The 15602-nt window shown below is 46.3% G+C and overlaps 1 protein-coding gene across 15 annotated transcripts in view; it reads right to left on the reverse strand.

The window, feature by feature from the left end:
* ENOX2 (ecto-NOX disulfide-thiol exchanger 2) overlaps nucleotides 1–15602 on the reverse strand; it is a 188882-nt gene that overhangs the window by 40568 nt on the left and 132712 nt on the right. For 13 of the 15 annotated variants that reach the window (XR_016443987.1, XM_090061313.1, XM_090061322.1 and 10 more), the window contains 4 exons: nucleotides 9342–9548; nucleotides 8164–8400; nucleotides 5172–5384; nucleotides 2639–2745 (listed from right to left, as the gene is read on the reverse strand). Coding sequence is in view for 14 of the 15 variants with exons in the window: in XM_090061313.1 (XP_089917439.1) it covers nucleotides 2639–2745; nucleotides 5172–5384; nucleotides 8164–8400; nucleotides 9342–9548 (764 nt within the window). In the remaining variant the exon portion in view is untranslated. The remainder of the gene's footprint in view (nucleotides 1–2638; nucleotides 2746–5171; nucleotides 5385–8163; nucleotides 8401–9341; nucleotides 9549–15602) is intronic. The other 2 variants (XM_090061311.1, XM_090061309.1) reach the window with 1 other exon arrangement.

Genomic DNA, 15602 nt, shown 5'->3' on the forward strand with positions numbered 1-15602 from the left:
CCAATAATGTTATTTTTCCTTTTATCAATGCTGATCCAATATGACACCAATATATCAATGCATCTCTAATTTTAACCCAGACCTGACTCTCGGTTGGTATTAAGCAGTACACAGTAAAACATCTGAATCTCATAAATTCTACATTTTTAAAGACAGAATGAGCCATCCTAGGCTGAAACTGATCGCATGGTGGACAGATAGCTGTTGGAATACGGGGATCCTTTTGCAGGGTCATAAGATGTGAAGATTTATGGGGAAAGGACTTTTACGTAAACATCCAATTACAGGCACTTTGTATGCAGTGACAGGGAAAACAAAGCCAAAAAGTATTTATCCAAAATGGTGAAACCAGTGACCCTGGGGTGAACCTGAGATTTAGAGAACAGACACTGCACATCAGACATTTGGGACATAGCTTTGGGGTAGAGAATGACTGTGGATGCATGCATCTATCCAGAATGCTAAAAAGCCAAGGAAAGCAGCCTCCAATACAAAGCAATCTAACAATCATAATAAGACTGCAGTTTGGGAGGGTGAATTGATTAACAACATGAGACCCTGAAAGCCAAAGGCAATCCCTGACAGTCAGGCCAGTCAGAAGGCCAGGAAGGGAGAAAGATGATATGAGAAACTTGGAACTGCTCAGCCCTTGCAGAGTAGCTTGTATGGTATTTGGGTAGGTGCAGAATCAGCCTTTTAGGAATCACCTTGTGTAGCATGAATGCACAAGCAAGACATACCCTTACACAGTGCCTGTAGAGCACCAGTGTGTTGTGGGGGCAGTCCCTAGGAGGTCACCTTATGCAGCTGGCAAGTATTTGCAGATCAACCCACAGAGAGCCACTCATAAAGCATGGGGGTTTGTGCAAAATCAGCCATTGGGAAGATCTCACATGGCAGGAGGTGGGTTCTCGATTAGCCCTGGGAGAGTCACTCACTCCACAAGGGGCAGGTACAGAATCAGCAGTTGGGGAGCAGTATGAAAGTGAAGGGTAGTTACTGATCAAGTCAGCTCTCATGAAAAGCTCTACTACGAATGCTAACGCCTCTCCCACTACATCACCTAGCAGTAATTGAGATGAGTGGGAACTGTTATTCAGAGGCAAGCCCATAAACTGACTCTAAGCAGCAGGCAAGGGAAACCAGGTGAAGCTAACCTGGACCTTCTCAGACAGCTGCAAAACTTCTAATTTAAATTCTAAGCAAGGTATGTTTTTTCTCCTTCTGGGTTGGCATAGTCATTCTGCAGTCCCAGAGAGAAGTCTGACATATCACACTGCAGCCTGCTGCTCCAGCTGTCCATGCTTGAAAGCACAGCAAGCAACAAGGAACAGAACTTGTCTTTCTAGAGCTGAAAACAGTTTATAATTAAAGACACAGTAGACACCTGTCAGAGTGCATTACCAATCAACAAGCTGTCTTAGAAAAATGAAGAAATGACATGTTAAATAAGCCTGTGTGTACACTCTGCTCCAGGACACACTGCTTCAAGGAGACCCAAAGAGCAAAGTCACACAGAAAGTCCTCTCTGGGATACCTCCATGGTTAGGAACACAGGACTTGAAGGGACATCCTAGGCTATGAAGTCCCTCTGCTCCACTTGCCAATAATCATTTACCCAAGAAATCCCTAAAATCCCCACTTCAAACCCTCACACAGATCTATAATGCATAAAGCCCAAAACACCAGGAATGTTCAACAACAGTGGTTCTCAGCCTTTTTAGACCAGAGGCATCCCTCCTTAGATTTGAGGCACCACTCCATAACTTTTGTGAACTGAACGGTTCCTCATTTCAAAAATTAATTTTTTTATTACAGTGCTTACTTTCTTGCAGAGGGGCCAGGCAGTAACGGCTTGGGAGCAGCCCAGCAGGGGCAGCCTGAGCCTGTCCTTATCTGCTTATCTCCTCATATCTCACGTTTCTTCTCACACTTCCTACAACACCCTTCAAAGGATCTCACAGCACTCCAGAGTGCCCTGGCTCCCTGGTTGAGAAGATCCTCAGCCTATACCATGCCATAGATAAAGCAGAAGAGATGGGAGCTCCACCAATGCCCTGCCACAGAAATACCAGGGAAACAGCTGTAGCATAACTAGAGGTGGGTGACTGGGCCACCAGCCCCAGGCACTGATTTAGAGGGGGAACCAAAACAGAAGTCCCTGGGGAGCCCATATCACTGCCTACACTGCATACATGTGTGAGAAGATAAGTGCTTGGCACTCCCTCACTCCACCCAGGGCACCAAAATGCTTTGTTATGCATCTACTAGGTGACCTTATGGCTTGTATTCATCCCTACATGCATAACTTTGTACTTCGTATTGTTTAGACTTTATGCCGCTTCTAATTCCCCATCCCATAAGATTGTCTAAGTCTACCAGAAGTTAATTTAATGTTACCATGGCTGCATTAGCATACCCATTAGCACCAAATTAGAGGTATTTTCCAGTGAGATTTATCACAAGCACCTTGGTGCACGTTGCTTTTCCTGAAGAAGATTATTGAGTACTGCCCATTTTACTCTAGTCCATTAAAACCTTGCAACCCACGGAAGGATTGTACTAAAGACAAAAATCAATATATGTTTGAGAAAGGAACTGAACTACGGAATGTCTAACACAAGAAAAAATTACCAACCTCTGCTTGTTTGCACCACACGTTGATGTTCTTACGCTGAGCTTTCGTGAAATGGTCCCAAGCCTTTTGTTTGGAGGCGGAATGGTACACAGCCACTATCTGCTCAACTGTTGTGTCAAATCAGCAGTCAAATCAGGCCAGAATATCATCCAGAGAGGGCGAAGGAGAGGAGTAAAGGAGTAAAAGAGTGGAATCAGGCAGATGGTTTGGCTAATCTTTTGCTATAACACTACTGTCCTGAGGCTATGCTCAGGAAACTAATGCAGGACCAAAAAAGAAAAGAGGGGATTGATTCCAGCGGGCCAAGGGCCAAGTGTCTACAAAGCAACAATTGCCTGGAGAAGCTGAATTAATTCTCAACAGGGGAAAGGGAGGCATCAGAAGAAGAGAAAGAGTGTTAAATGCACTAGGATACACTACAGAGGTGGGGCCAACAAGTCAAACATGGCATTCCTGGGCACCCACGGGAATAGGATCTTACATTCTCTAGGAAAGAATGTTTAAATCATACAGTGAGACTTTGAATTGAGAACTGTCTTCTGTCCCTTGGCTTCAGTACCAAAGCACAGTGTCATACATGGAACATTGTAATACATCACCTACCCGTACACAAGGAAAGGTTCTTCACCTCAGGATGGAAAAATGAAAAGGCTACCTCCTTCCCCTAGGCACTGCGACAAAGCCATTTTAGCATTCATTTATTTACAAAATGTTCTCCTGCATTTTTGGACTGTTTAAAAGAATTATGTGATGTCTCTACAAGGCACAGAATTTCCTAACAGGATGTACAGCCAATTGGGTTTGTATACTTGGTCTGCTAGAGTGGGCATAATCCTAACAAAATAAAGCTAATCTTCCCCTTTGTAAAACTGCACTGACCTACCTCATAGAAATGTGTGACAATAAATCCATCACAGATTGTGGGGGGGGTTGGAAAGTCCTGTGATAAGGGCCATAGAAGTATCAAAGAGAGAGAGATATCATTCTCTCAGGTCCTATATTGAAGTGCAGCTACCTTTCTAGGATCCTTGGATCAGACCCAATTCTTTCTATTAGATGCTTAAGTGTAATCCTCTTCCACCCTGCCTGTGTCCCTGAAAAAAGTTAACACAGAAGTTGGGTGGGTCTTCCTTCTCACTGTTTTTTGTGACTGTTTTAAGGCAAAGATGACAACATGTTAGAAAAATAGACTTAACATTTTTTTCAGGGACTCAAGTAAGGTGGAATAGGATTGCACCTAGGGGTCCAAGCCCACTTAGGTATTTAATAGGTGGAACAGTATCTGGTCTATCTTCAGTAAATGAAGAACACATCTAAAGTGTTGTAAAGAGCCCTGCTCTCCTGAAGTATTAATCCAGGAGTTGTGTGTCACAGCTAACACCAGTAAGGAGGTAATAATAATCCCTAGTCAGCACCGAATGCTTTTCATCAGTAGAACTCAAAATGTTTTACAAAGGAGGTCAGTACCATTACCACTTCACAGCTGCTGCTGTGAATATCATTATCCATTTCACAAATGGCACAAGCACAAAATAGGGGATGACTTAGCCAAGGCCACCAAGTAAGGCAGCAGCAAATCTGAGAATAGAACCCAGCTGAGAATAGAACTCCTGTATCCTAGTCTAGTTATTTCATTGTGTGTCAATGGAACACAATGGCAGTAACAAAAAAACAAAACTAAAAACAAAAGATAATTTAATACTTGCTTTTACAACCCCTTGAGAAGTTTCATGTTTATGGAGCATCTTTCAAAGGGACAGTACTTTGAAAGCATTTTGCTATATCCTACCTTTGTTGAATGAATCCTGGCCGCTGCACCAGGGCACCGAGCTGCTGGAAGCTTACCTGAACTTCACATAAATGTGCAGAATGTTGGCAAGACAAATAAAATTATTTACATGCTACATTTGAGAAGTAACCAAAATGGAATCCATCCCTCAACAAAGTATTCCAGAAAAGACCAGAAGAAATTTATCAAGGTTAATCACATACTGCTTACAAATAACTACAGTAAAAGCTCCAGTAACTGGCATCTTACAAGTTGGCATGCTCAATTAACCAGCATACCGGCTTGTAGGATAAAGTGAAACCAGAAGTGTCCACTGTGGCACTTCCGGTTTCTCTGAGCCCCCAAGGCCCGGGACAAAGCAGCCCGAGCTACCAAGCTCCCACGGCCCGGGGGCGTAACAGGCTGCACGGGGCTGTACAGGGCCTGCCTCCCTGTCCCGCGGCACCTGCAGGGCCCGCAGGAAGGGTGGTGATGCCACGGGAGGTGCAGGAGGACACCCCAGGCACAATGGGAGAAGCCGCAGCCCAGGCCGCTCAATTAACCAGCATATTTTGTTATCCAGTATCCCCCATTCTCAGGGGATGCCAGATAACAGAGCTTTTACTGTAAATTGTTTTGCCATGGTCACTATCTTTCTGGGGTCTTGCTGTATTTCCTGCACCTCCTCAAAAACAAAGTAGTGTCCCCCTGAGAAATTAAGTGTTTCCATCTAGTAACAATGTTCAGTGCAGAAATACTACTCACACTGAACTAGAATCCCAGAAAGTGCAACCTTAAACTTCTCCTTTGCTTCTTCCATCTCTTTCTCATGAACTGCTTTCTCATTCATCAGTCTGCGAATGTGGCTATTGGCTGACTGGATCATAGAGTAGAAGTTGTTTGCAGTCCGCCTGTTCACTTCTCCACGCTCTATCCAGGTCAGCAAGGTCTGCACTGCTTCCAAGAACTTGGAATCATCTGGACCAAAAAGAAATTCTTCAGAACAGTAAAAGCATTCAAGCTACCTAGACTGTCTGCACAGTCAATTTCTAGGCATTACCATCTTCCTAACAGTCAGCACTGATCTATTTGCTTAGATTAGCTAAAGTGGATTTCTCAAAGGGGTCACTAGAACTGTAGCTAATGGAAAACATACTTCCCAACAGTTATATAATGTATTTTAATATATATTTCAGCTTTCTTGTTATATAGATAATAAGTTACTTACCTGGCTACCCACTAAGTACAGACATTCAAAAAGCCTGAGCCTGAATTGATTAAATCTTTGCAGGTTAGTCTAACCTGCAAAGACTAAGCCAATTTGATTCACTTTTGATTCCAGAAATGCAGCCACATGCCTGCAGTGGCTCAGGCTAGAAGCTGGGCAGTGTTAGGGCGAGCCCTCCCTTCCATTCAGCAGCAGCTACAAGGCTGAAGGGAAGCTGACCTGGGCAGGAGGAATGCCAGGCCCTGGCAGGCCCAAAGTATAATTGGGGAGGGGTTTCAACCTGGAGTGGGGAGGTGGAAGCAGCCGTTGCCAGGTTTATCCCCCCCGGGAGGGGGTTGACACTGGCCAGGGCAGCACCTCAGGTGGGGGGGGGGCAGGAAAGAGGATTAAACACCCGCCTCCCACCTCTCTCCCACAGGGACCCCAGCTGGCGTTTGCCCGGCTTTCCACCCAGGTGGCTGCTCATGCAATGGAGGGTGTGACCAGAGCCAGCCGGCATGGCCCCGCCACCCACTCGTCTCACCTAGAGCCCATCAGCCACCTGCCGTTGGGGCTCATGTGCCTGCAGCTGTTGCCATGGCCACTGCACCCCCTGCATGGTGCCTGTTCATCCATCTCATGTGGCAGCTACAGATAGACAAGCAAGCACCATGCAGGGGGTGGGACGACAGCAGAAGCTATAGGTACAGAAGCCCCCACAGTGGATGGCTGCCAGGTTCCGAGCCCGCTGGTGCCTCTGAACCAGCCTGGGCAGCCGTAGGCACAAAGGACTTATCCCACATGGCCAGCCCGATTGCCAAGGCACCCGCCTGCAGCTGAAGTGGCATTGCCTCCACACTACTGCCCTGCCAGCTGCCACCCATGCATGCCAAGCTAGGCTGTCATGGAGCTGCAGCTGGCTGGGGCTGCCTGTGTCCCACTCCCTCACCACGGGGCCTTGATCTCCCCCCACCACTGCCCCTCACAGCAGTGAGAGAAGGAGTGGGGCTGGGGATTGAGCCCCCCACAGTACAGGAGGAAATGGGGCAGAGGCGAATCATTCACCCCTGCCCCGGATCCACTCCCTCCTGCACTGTGGGGATCGTCCCACAACCCAGCCTGGCGAAGGCCCCATTCACCATAAATCAGAGCCCGGCAACTTGTCCAGGGGCACAGTGTGGAGAAGTCAAGGGGGCAGGGGGGGGACATTGCCGCCCCCCCCCAGCTCCCCACAGTGCACGCAGTAGAAGCCGCCAGGCTCTGACTGCCCCATGACCCAGCCCAGCTAGGGCCCCATTCATGGTGAATAAATCCCCAGGTGGGCTGCGTTATGGGACAATTCCCACAGTGCAGGAGGGAGTGAGGCATGGGTAGCAGGGGGTGGGCTTGCACGCAGCAGCAACACCGCTTTTCCATGCTTAGAGAGAACCCAACTCAGGGGACTGCTTTGCTAGAGAAGCTCTTTACCTCTGGGTCATAGAATCCAATCCAAGGCATGGATTTATTCCACAAATAAACTATTAATTCACATTTGTCATAAATACACCTTTTCATAGCAAAGAATCTGCTAGTCAAAGTCATCACTAGTAGGCCAGCTGTACCCACAGGACCATAAAAGCAGCTGAATTAAGGCAATGCAACAGACTAAGACCCAGCAGTGTAGGGTCTAGACATTTTGCTAGCAGGTAAAAACATGTCCTTTTGGATGGCAGCACAGTGCTGAGTTTCAGGAGTCCTGCAATCTGTCCTTGACCTTGGAAGTGAAGCATGATCGGGACTTACTGAGAAGGCAGTGAGCACCCACAATTGGCAAATTCTTTTTTGACAGGCACAGATAAGGAAAGGAGAAAAAGACAGATAAGTGGCACAAAGAGGGCTATACTATATACAAGTCCAGACTCCTGTTTTTACCTCTGACAGACATTGCATTATCTGTAACATGGGGAAGCAATACCTACAGGTCTCCTAGGAATGGAAGGGAGGTCTAGCTCAATCATTAGGCTTGAAAAATGCAAATGCATTTGAGTTAAAAAACTGTCAAAGGTTGAACTCAACTAAGTGAACTTTCCTCTAGCCTAATGGGTACTTTGCAGAGCTATACGGTAGTGACTGTCAAAATTGTAGCTAGGAAAGAAAAATCAGTTCTTCCTGTTCATGTAAAGAACATAAGTGTGAGAAAATCAGCACAGCAATCTTTGGACACTGGCGCTGGCCCAGGCACAGGAGGAAAGACTGGAGTAGGTTCTTTAAGACAGCATGAGCTGACTTTTCAATAGGGCCCAGTGAGTTACCTGCATAATAATGCAAAAACATCTGTTGCTGCATTTGCTGTTTCCTTAAAAATAAACAGAAGTTAACCACAAATAATTATGAGTAACGTGTATGTTGCGCTGACATTAATACATGTTGTGGCAGCACTGCACCTAAAGAAATATGGAAACTAAGTGGTATTATTATATCAGCCAACCTAAAGAAGTTACTGAAAATTGGGTGCATTCCATGCCTCAGTATCTGCTACAAAAGACAGCCAGAGCCTGCAGAACTGCATACCTTTCAGCTTCTCAGCAACAATACTACACTCATGGTCCGAGTAGTGGACAACAGGAGGTGGGGAGGGAGGGTGAAATCTTTCTTCTTCGATTCTTCTGCGATGGCGCTCCTCTCTTGCCAACATCCTTTGTTTACATTCCCACTCATACAGGTCATCTCGTGCTTGAGCAAAATCAACATGGAGGCGTCCAGTGTCTTTCTTGTCAGTGCTGGAGCCTAGTCTGATTCGATATCCTGCTGGTCACAACAAAAACACTGAAAGCCAGTTTATATGATAACTAAGCTATACAGTGGCAGTTCCTCCAACCCCAGCTATGTACTATAGATCCTCCCTGATGGTTCTGTAAAATTAATGAACAAAAAAGTAGCAGTGCTTATGAAGAGGGCACAAGGTATTTGATGGATATGCAAATACTGCCTCCAAAGCAGTGAGTATTGTGGCTGCTTTTTGTATATAGGACTGAATGAGCCTGGTTGCACACAGAGAAGCATCCAAAACCCACATCCTTCTAACATTCCATATGAACAAAAACTCCAATGAAGTATAAACAGAGATTGAGATAGGAAGAATTTAGCACAGCTTCCCTGTCACTAATAAGGAATCTCTCTCTTTCCTCCATGAATTCTTCCATTGATCTTCACTGTTACGGAGACAGAGAGGTGAAAAAAGATTGCAATACCACCGGTAATTTTAATCCTTGCAAAGTCAGTAGTGCCTTAAAAAAGTCATGTTGGCCTCAGCTGAAGAGAGTGATGCTCTAGAGATAATAACTGTAATAATCTCTATTACAGTTTCCACAGGCTGAAAGTTCCCTTTTGAATATATTTAATGTGTAGAGCTGTGTAACTGCTCTATATACAAAAGGGAACTTTCAGCACCGTGAAAACTGTAATAGGGAAGAGGCATAACAAGCAGTTTTTGCACCCCGGGCAATGGTGGCCACCAATTTTGCACCCTGCCTCTAAGTAAGCACCTCAGGCTAGTGCCTCCTCCATCAATAAAGGCTGGGAAAGCCCTAATTAGACAAAATCTAGCAGATTAAAGGACTTTCCAGCAACTCTTAAAATCAGGAAAGCTACTAAATATGATTACAACAAATAACAAACAGAGGAGGAGACGGTGTCCCAAGGATGATAGAGTGCCTGTGCTCCATTACTCAAAGTAAAGAAATGCCTACCAGAGAGATAAAGTGCCTTGTCCACCATGAACTCTTCAGCAAAGCGGATGTGACAGAAATTCTTTTTACTCTTTCGAATTGCTATGATCTCTCCACACTGCTCAAAAACCTCAGTGATGATCTGTTCAGTTCCATTTTCTGGCAGGCCTCCAACAAATACTGTCTTGCACCCTGGGGGCCTTTCTCTTGTTGCAGGAGGAGGAAGATCTAAACAAAACAAGAGATAAGACAAGACACTGCAGGTTCCTAAGGTCCCTCGGCATATGCTTTCTATTCATTCACTCTTGAGCCCAGTGAGCCAGCCACCCTTTCGCTATCTTCTCTGAACATATGCTTAGCTGTAGTATAGTTCAATTTATCAAGTTCTGGCATCTACACATTTAACCAGACATTGCAAGCAGAACTTAGTCACAAGTAAGTCTCCATGCACAGAAACTCAGGGTCTATAAAAAACCTGAATTGTTTTTCCAATATTAGTAACTGTACTTCTGGGATGTAAGACACAAGTCCATGCACATAGGGCAGGTGCTGGCTGCAAAGTAGCGGTGATAGAGAAGGGCTCTCTAAGTACCAGAATTTTAAGAGCACCTGCCTAAAAAGCTAGAGACCAAGTTCAAGGTCATGCATTATTTAGCGCCATTCCCCATCACCACCACCACCCCACCATCATTTGAAGCTGAGCTATTGCCCCTTGCATTTACTAGAATTGAAATTAAAAGGGTGGAGGACAGTGCTAGGAGAAGTTTAGCACCTCAGTGCTTTAGGCCAGCAGCAACTGCAGAGCCACACATCCTCTGACTTGCTGACTTTTTTTTTTTCCCGTGGAGCCTGCCTGCCTGCCTCTCCCATGGCCAGTGGGTGAGTTGCCAGCGGCCCCTGAGCTGAGGGGGGATCCGGACCTTCCCTCCATGGTGGCAGCACGCCCTCCCAGGGCCACCCAGGTGGGCAGCTAGCGGGTAGACACTGCCTCAGCAGGCAAGGTAATTCTGGGTCATTCTAGCCCACCACCAGAAAATACTGCTGACCCCTCTGATTAGAAATAGAAAAGATGTAGATTTAAACTCCCTCTATGGCTTGGGTGGAGGGGAGGGGCACTAGAACCAGGATATTCTGCTTGCTTGGCAAGTGCCCTAGCTTAAAGGCCAGTGATACTCAACCAGGGCACCACGGCACTCTGGGGTGCCAGGACAGCTTTTGAAGGGTTCTGCTAAGGGTAAGGTGATAAATGAAATAAATGCAGGCTGATGAGGACATTATGTCTGATGAGGACATAAGCACAGGCTCTTCTCTTCCAGCAGCTCCTTCTCCCCCCATTGACTGCAACGTGTGCTCTTCCCTACTGACTGCTCCTCCTCCTTCCTGCCCCTCTACAAGCAGGTAAGGACTAAAATAAATACATTTTTTAAATGAGATGTTTCTCAGTTAACAAGTCATAGAGGGGTGCCTCAAGTTTAAAAAGGTGAGAACCCTTGCTACAGGCTAAAATATTATGGTGGGGAGGTATCAACCTTTTTCTTCCTGTTAATTGGTGCACCACAATTTCAGGTCTTATGCTCCACGACATGTTCACAGGGTCACGTACCTATGCAGCCAGAGCACAATCTACTGTGCATGCTCAGTAGTCATGTGGACTTATAAGTTCACACTGCATGTGGAGTAGGATAGCATTCTGTGCATAAGTGTCACAAATGGCACTTACCCAGCTGGGTAAGTGCTATTTAGGCATGTAAAATGAAATAGGATTCTGCCCAATATGATTCACTTTAGAAGTTTTGTCATATCTTACTGCTTTCTCATGACGAAAGTCACACCTCAAGAGCACTGACAGCACAAGTCTAGACACTGTGAACACCCAAATGATTGCAACAGGCAAGAGCTGATAACCAGCCCAGAACAACAGGGAAATTACACAGCTTGAAGTACAAGAATCATGTTTTCCTAGTCCTACAAAACCATGGAGCTATGTTATATATTCCTGACTGTTATCTAATGCTACCTTCTCTGTTAACTATAAATATCCAGAGGCATCTCTTCTATAGAGCACTCTCTTCCTACAATAGAAACTTACGATAATGTCTTTGAAAAAACTAGATGACTTCACTGCCCCTCTCCCTCATAAAAAAAATAAGGCTGGAAGGAACCTCAAGAGGTCATCTAATCAAGCTCTATCAATCAATCAGTCAATCTATCAAGGTCATTTTGAATCTGAATCCTGTTCTCTAAACTGCCTTCTATCCTCCCCGTTTGGTATCAAATCCATCCATCAAGCCATTAATAAAGACGTCAACAGTCATTAATGAAGATTTCTGAGCTAGAATGGCAGACCTCCTGGATTGGGCTTTAAACTAAGATCACAGGAGGATGGGCTGGCAATTACTGGTACAAGCCCAGGAAATCACAACCATGAACCCAGCACACTAGGGAACAATAGGAAGTATATTCTGACACCAGCTGAAGGACAGGATTTTCCTCAGCACACCAAGAAGCCTAGGGCCTCAAATGGCAGACTTAGTTGCCTGTACACAAATACCAGGAGCAGGGGGAACAAGGAAGAGGAACTGGCCCTCATGCTGACCAATAAACATTACAATCTCATAGGGATAACAGAGACCTGGTGAGATTCCAACTATGATTGGACCACAGGTATAAAGGGCTACACCTTGCACAGGAGGGATCATGTTGGGAAGAAGGGTGGGGGAGTTGCTCTATGAAAAGGAACAGCACACCTCTCTAGAAGTGGAGATTGGCACTAAACAAAGGCAAATTGAGACCCTCTGGGTCAAGATATAGAGAGAGCACGGAGAAGGGAATTTTACTATAGGAGTTTACTAGAGACTTCCAAATCAAGAGGAAGAGCTTGACCAAGAATTCTCTAGAAAACTGGCAGAGGCGGCATGCTCTCAGGGCATGGGTGACTTCAACTACCCAGACATCTCGTGTGACGAGCACTCAGGAAGATCTGATCATTCGCAAAGCTTCCTCACTTGCATTTGGCCCCATGCTGCAAATTGGCAGCGCAGGGCATCTTTCAACATTCCATGCATGCAGTCTGTGGAACCACAAATTGCACGTGCCTGCATGTCTGGACGCAGCTAATGAAGTGATTGTGATTTCAGAGAAACAGCTGAGATGGGGCAAAAGCCCCAAGAGTTGTTAGAAGCTGTCTACTGATATTCAGAGACTGTGAGTGAAAGCTGCTCTCAGCATATCAGCACCTGTTGCTGGTGGCAGTTCTGAGCTAGGTCAATCCAGAATAGGAAGGCAAATGTCCCTCAGCAGGTGATGATACTGATTCAGGTGACTGAGGAGTGTAATGGGTTAGGGTTAGGGTTCCTCCTTTGGGACAGGACTGCACCATTTATGCCCACATCCCATATGAAAGCCCTTCACTGGAGCCCCAAACTCTTCTCCCTATCAGGCTGTGGAAGAGGAAGAGTATTAGTCCAATCCCTATAGTTCAACTGACAAGCACTTTCTTGGCCTTTCCTGTTCACAGAAGAATAGCATCTTCCTTGAAAGGAGTTAGTGTTTCCTCCCAGCTGCCCAGAAGCTTTTGTACCACTCTTCCCATGATTTTGAGGCACTACATGAGACACATGGATACCAGAAAAAACTCTTCAACCATCAACTTAGCAACTGCTGGGTGACTATAAACTATGCCTCCAGGTGCCTCATGGCATAGTGGAAGACACAGATGTGCCTTTAGTACACTTTTTTCTACATGCTGGCAGTGGGGTGTACACATCTTACTATTTGAACTAGAAGAAGAGGAAGGGGCAAGTATACTTCCTCAAAGTGGCCCATGAACATCTTAGTCATGCCATCGTGGGCTCAATGAGTCCCTGAGAAGTGGGAAATGTCCTCTGAAACAGAATGATGAGGCAGCTATACCTGACTCCTCATCCCTGAGTCCTCTGGGAATGACAGTGTCCTGGATCTCCATGCAATGCTGAAGTAGGAGCTGTGAGCCTCACAGCATGGAAAGCTGTGCCTGAGTACTGAAACTCAGGGCCTTCTCCTGGTATTGCTGAAATGGCAGGGGGAAAGTCTGGATATTAGATGTGGGAGCTGGGACTGGAAGGCATGGGCAGGGTGGTAAGGAGCAATGGATGGGGCAAAAAAATTTGTCCTCAGAGAAGGTGGGAGGAGAGGGTTTGGACTCTAGTAGGAAATCCTGACTCAGAGACAGAAGTACAGAGGCAGGTTGTGGGTGGGCCTCAGACTGTGGTAGGTAGTGTTGCCCATGGGTTGGCGAAGGGTAGACTTGTGCCTGAGGAGGATAGGCCTGGCTATAGGGGCCAAAACAGAGCATCTAAGATATGCTCTATCTCCTCATCACTGTGCGTTTCTCTCTGCACATTGATTCTGCATCAGCATGTCCATAGTCTGCTTTGCTAAGCTTCAATATTATGCTGTGCAGCACACCTGACCTGACAATAGTCTCCTGACCAGGTCAGCCACACTGATTCCGGTGGTACTCCATGATAGCACTGCACTTCTACAGTCATGACCCTTTACTCCAAAAATGCCATCATGTCTACAAGCTTTTCTTCCTTACTTTTCACATCCCCCCCCACTACTCTTTAAGCTGCAGTCTTGGCTTACATCCTTGAACTATCAAAGCAGCACCTATGGGAGCACCAGTGCCTGTAGTGCTGGCCTGGAGTGACAACAAATAGACAAAAGAGAAGCTGTTACAGTGGCATGACTTGGTGATATGTGAACTCCCAAAAGGTTTCTGCATTCTGTCTCAGGAAAGTTTCCCATCTGTTGTAGGCTTTGAGATAAGTGCACCAACTTATCTCAGTTCCTCCATGGGGACCCCTCTCTGCCTGTGTCTCCCAGATCCAAGTTCATGGACTGCCTTCCCTGCAGTCAACCTAATGAAGGTGTCCTCCACTTAAGGTTCTGCAGGACTCTTCCTTGTAATTTACAGAGGATGGAAGTTTGTGGAAATAGGTACATGGTTTGCTCTTGCACCACAATGCTCCTAACAATATCCCCACTTTTGCAGGCCACCATGATTAATGCTGACCTGACCCTCCTTCCTGACCTAAGAACCAGCAGAAGATATACAAGGCATGACATTCTATTCTTTCCTGGCCATCTAAGTGTCCAGATGTAGTTGTCAAAATACCACTTAAATGCAGGTTGGCATTTTCTTCCCTAGGCATATAACTCTGTGCACACGGGCAACCATGCATGACTACGTACACTCCAGACTGGGTATATGTACTGTCAACAAAATAAGAGCAAAAACCTCCCAGCTTATCCCTTTAATAACTGAGTGGCTAGGGTTCTCACCTGTCCAAAAGGGATCTGAAACTGGAATCTCTCTAGCTTCCTAGCACAGCACTCTAACTACCAGAGCAAGCAGAGCACTCTAACCACCAGAGCATAGGTCAGCCATCGTCATGTCTCTTCTCCAGTGCTCCTTCTGAAGCTGATCTACCAAACTGCTATAAAGAGAGTTACTATGGGAGTATATGTGAGGCCAGGAGGATCAGTACAAGATAAAGAGTGTGTGCCTCAGTTTCTGGTGTGGAAGGAAGGGGCACTGGGTTCTAGCTGGAGCCCTTGCTCTCACTGAGGCAGAGGCTTCATCACTGTTCTGTCCTCCAGTCATTTGATCTTGTAACTCACCTTCATAAGGAGTGCTAGAGAAATACCTGGATAACGGCTGACTTGTAGTGTGGTGGTGGTTGGAGTGCTGGGCCGGGAAGTCAGGAACATGCAGATTCAAATGCCTTGTGGATGGAGTCCTATAACCAAGGGCTTCCTGGCGGGTGCGCTAGCCACTGAGCTATAGAGGCAAAAAACTGTAGAGTGCCTCATTTCTGTTCCTGAGTCTAAGTGTAATAATTGTGAGTTTTGGCCAACTCCTTTCTGGGCATCTAAGGCCACTGCGCATCCACAAAGGGTGCATCTATTAGGGCCGTGCAAAGCTTTGGGTGGTGTTTCGATTTGGAGGAGATTTGGTCCAATTTGGTGGCCAAATCTCCAAATCCAAATCAAATCAGGGGACCAATAAAAAGGTCCAAATCGATTCGAAGTGATTCAGAGAGCTTTGATGATTTGGGCAGTCCCTGGTGGCTGCAGCAGGGAGCTGCAGCCAACTCCGAGCTGGTAAGTAGGGGACAAGGGAGGGAGGGCTGGAAGAAGGGGGAGGGAACCATGGAGAAACCCCTGTCAGGCCCTATCCCCTGCACAGGGCCTCCCCAACCCCCGCCCACTCCCCCAGCCCCACCATGGCTGCCCCAC

Source organism: Crocodylus siamensis, chromosome 8, assembly GCF_052110815.1.
Source record: "Crocodylus siamensis isolate JL-2025a chromosome 8, ASM5211081v1, whole genome shotgun sequence".
Classification (NCBI taxonomy): Eukaryota; Metazoa; Chordata; order Crocodylia; family Crocodylidae; genus Crocodylus; species Crocodylus siamensis.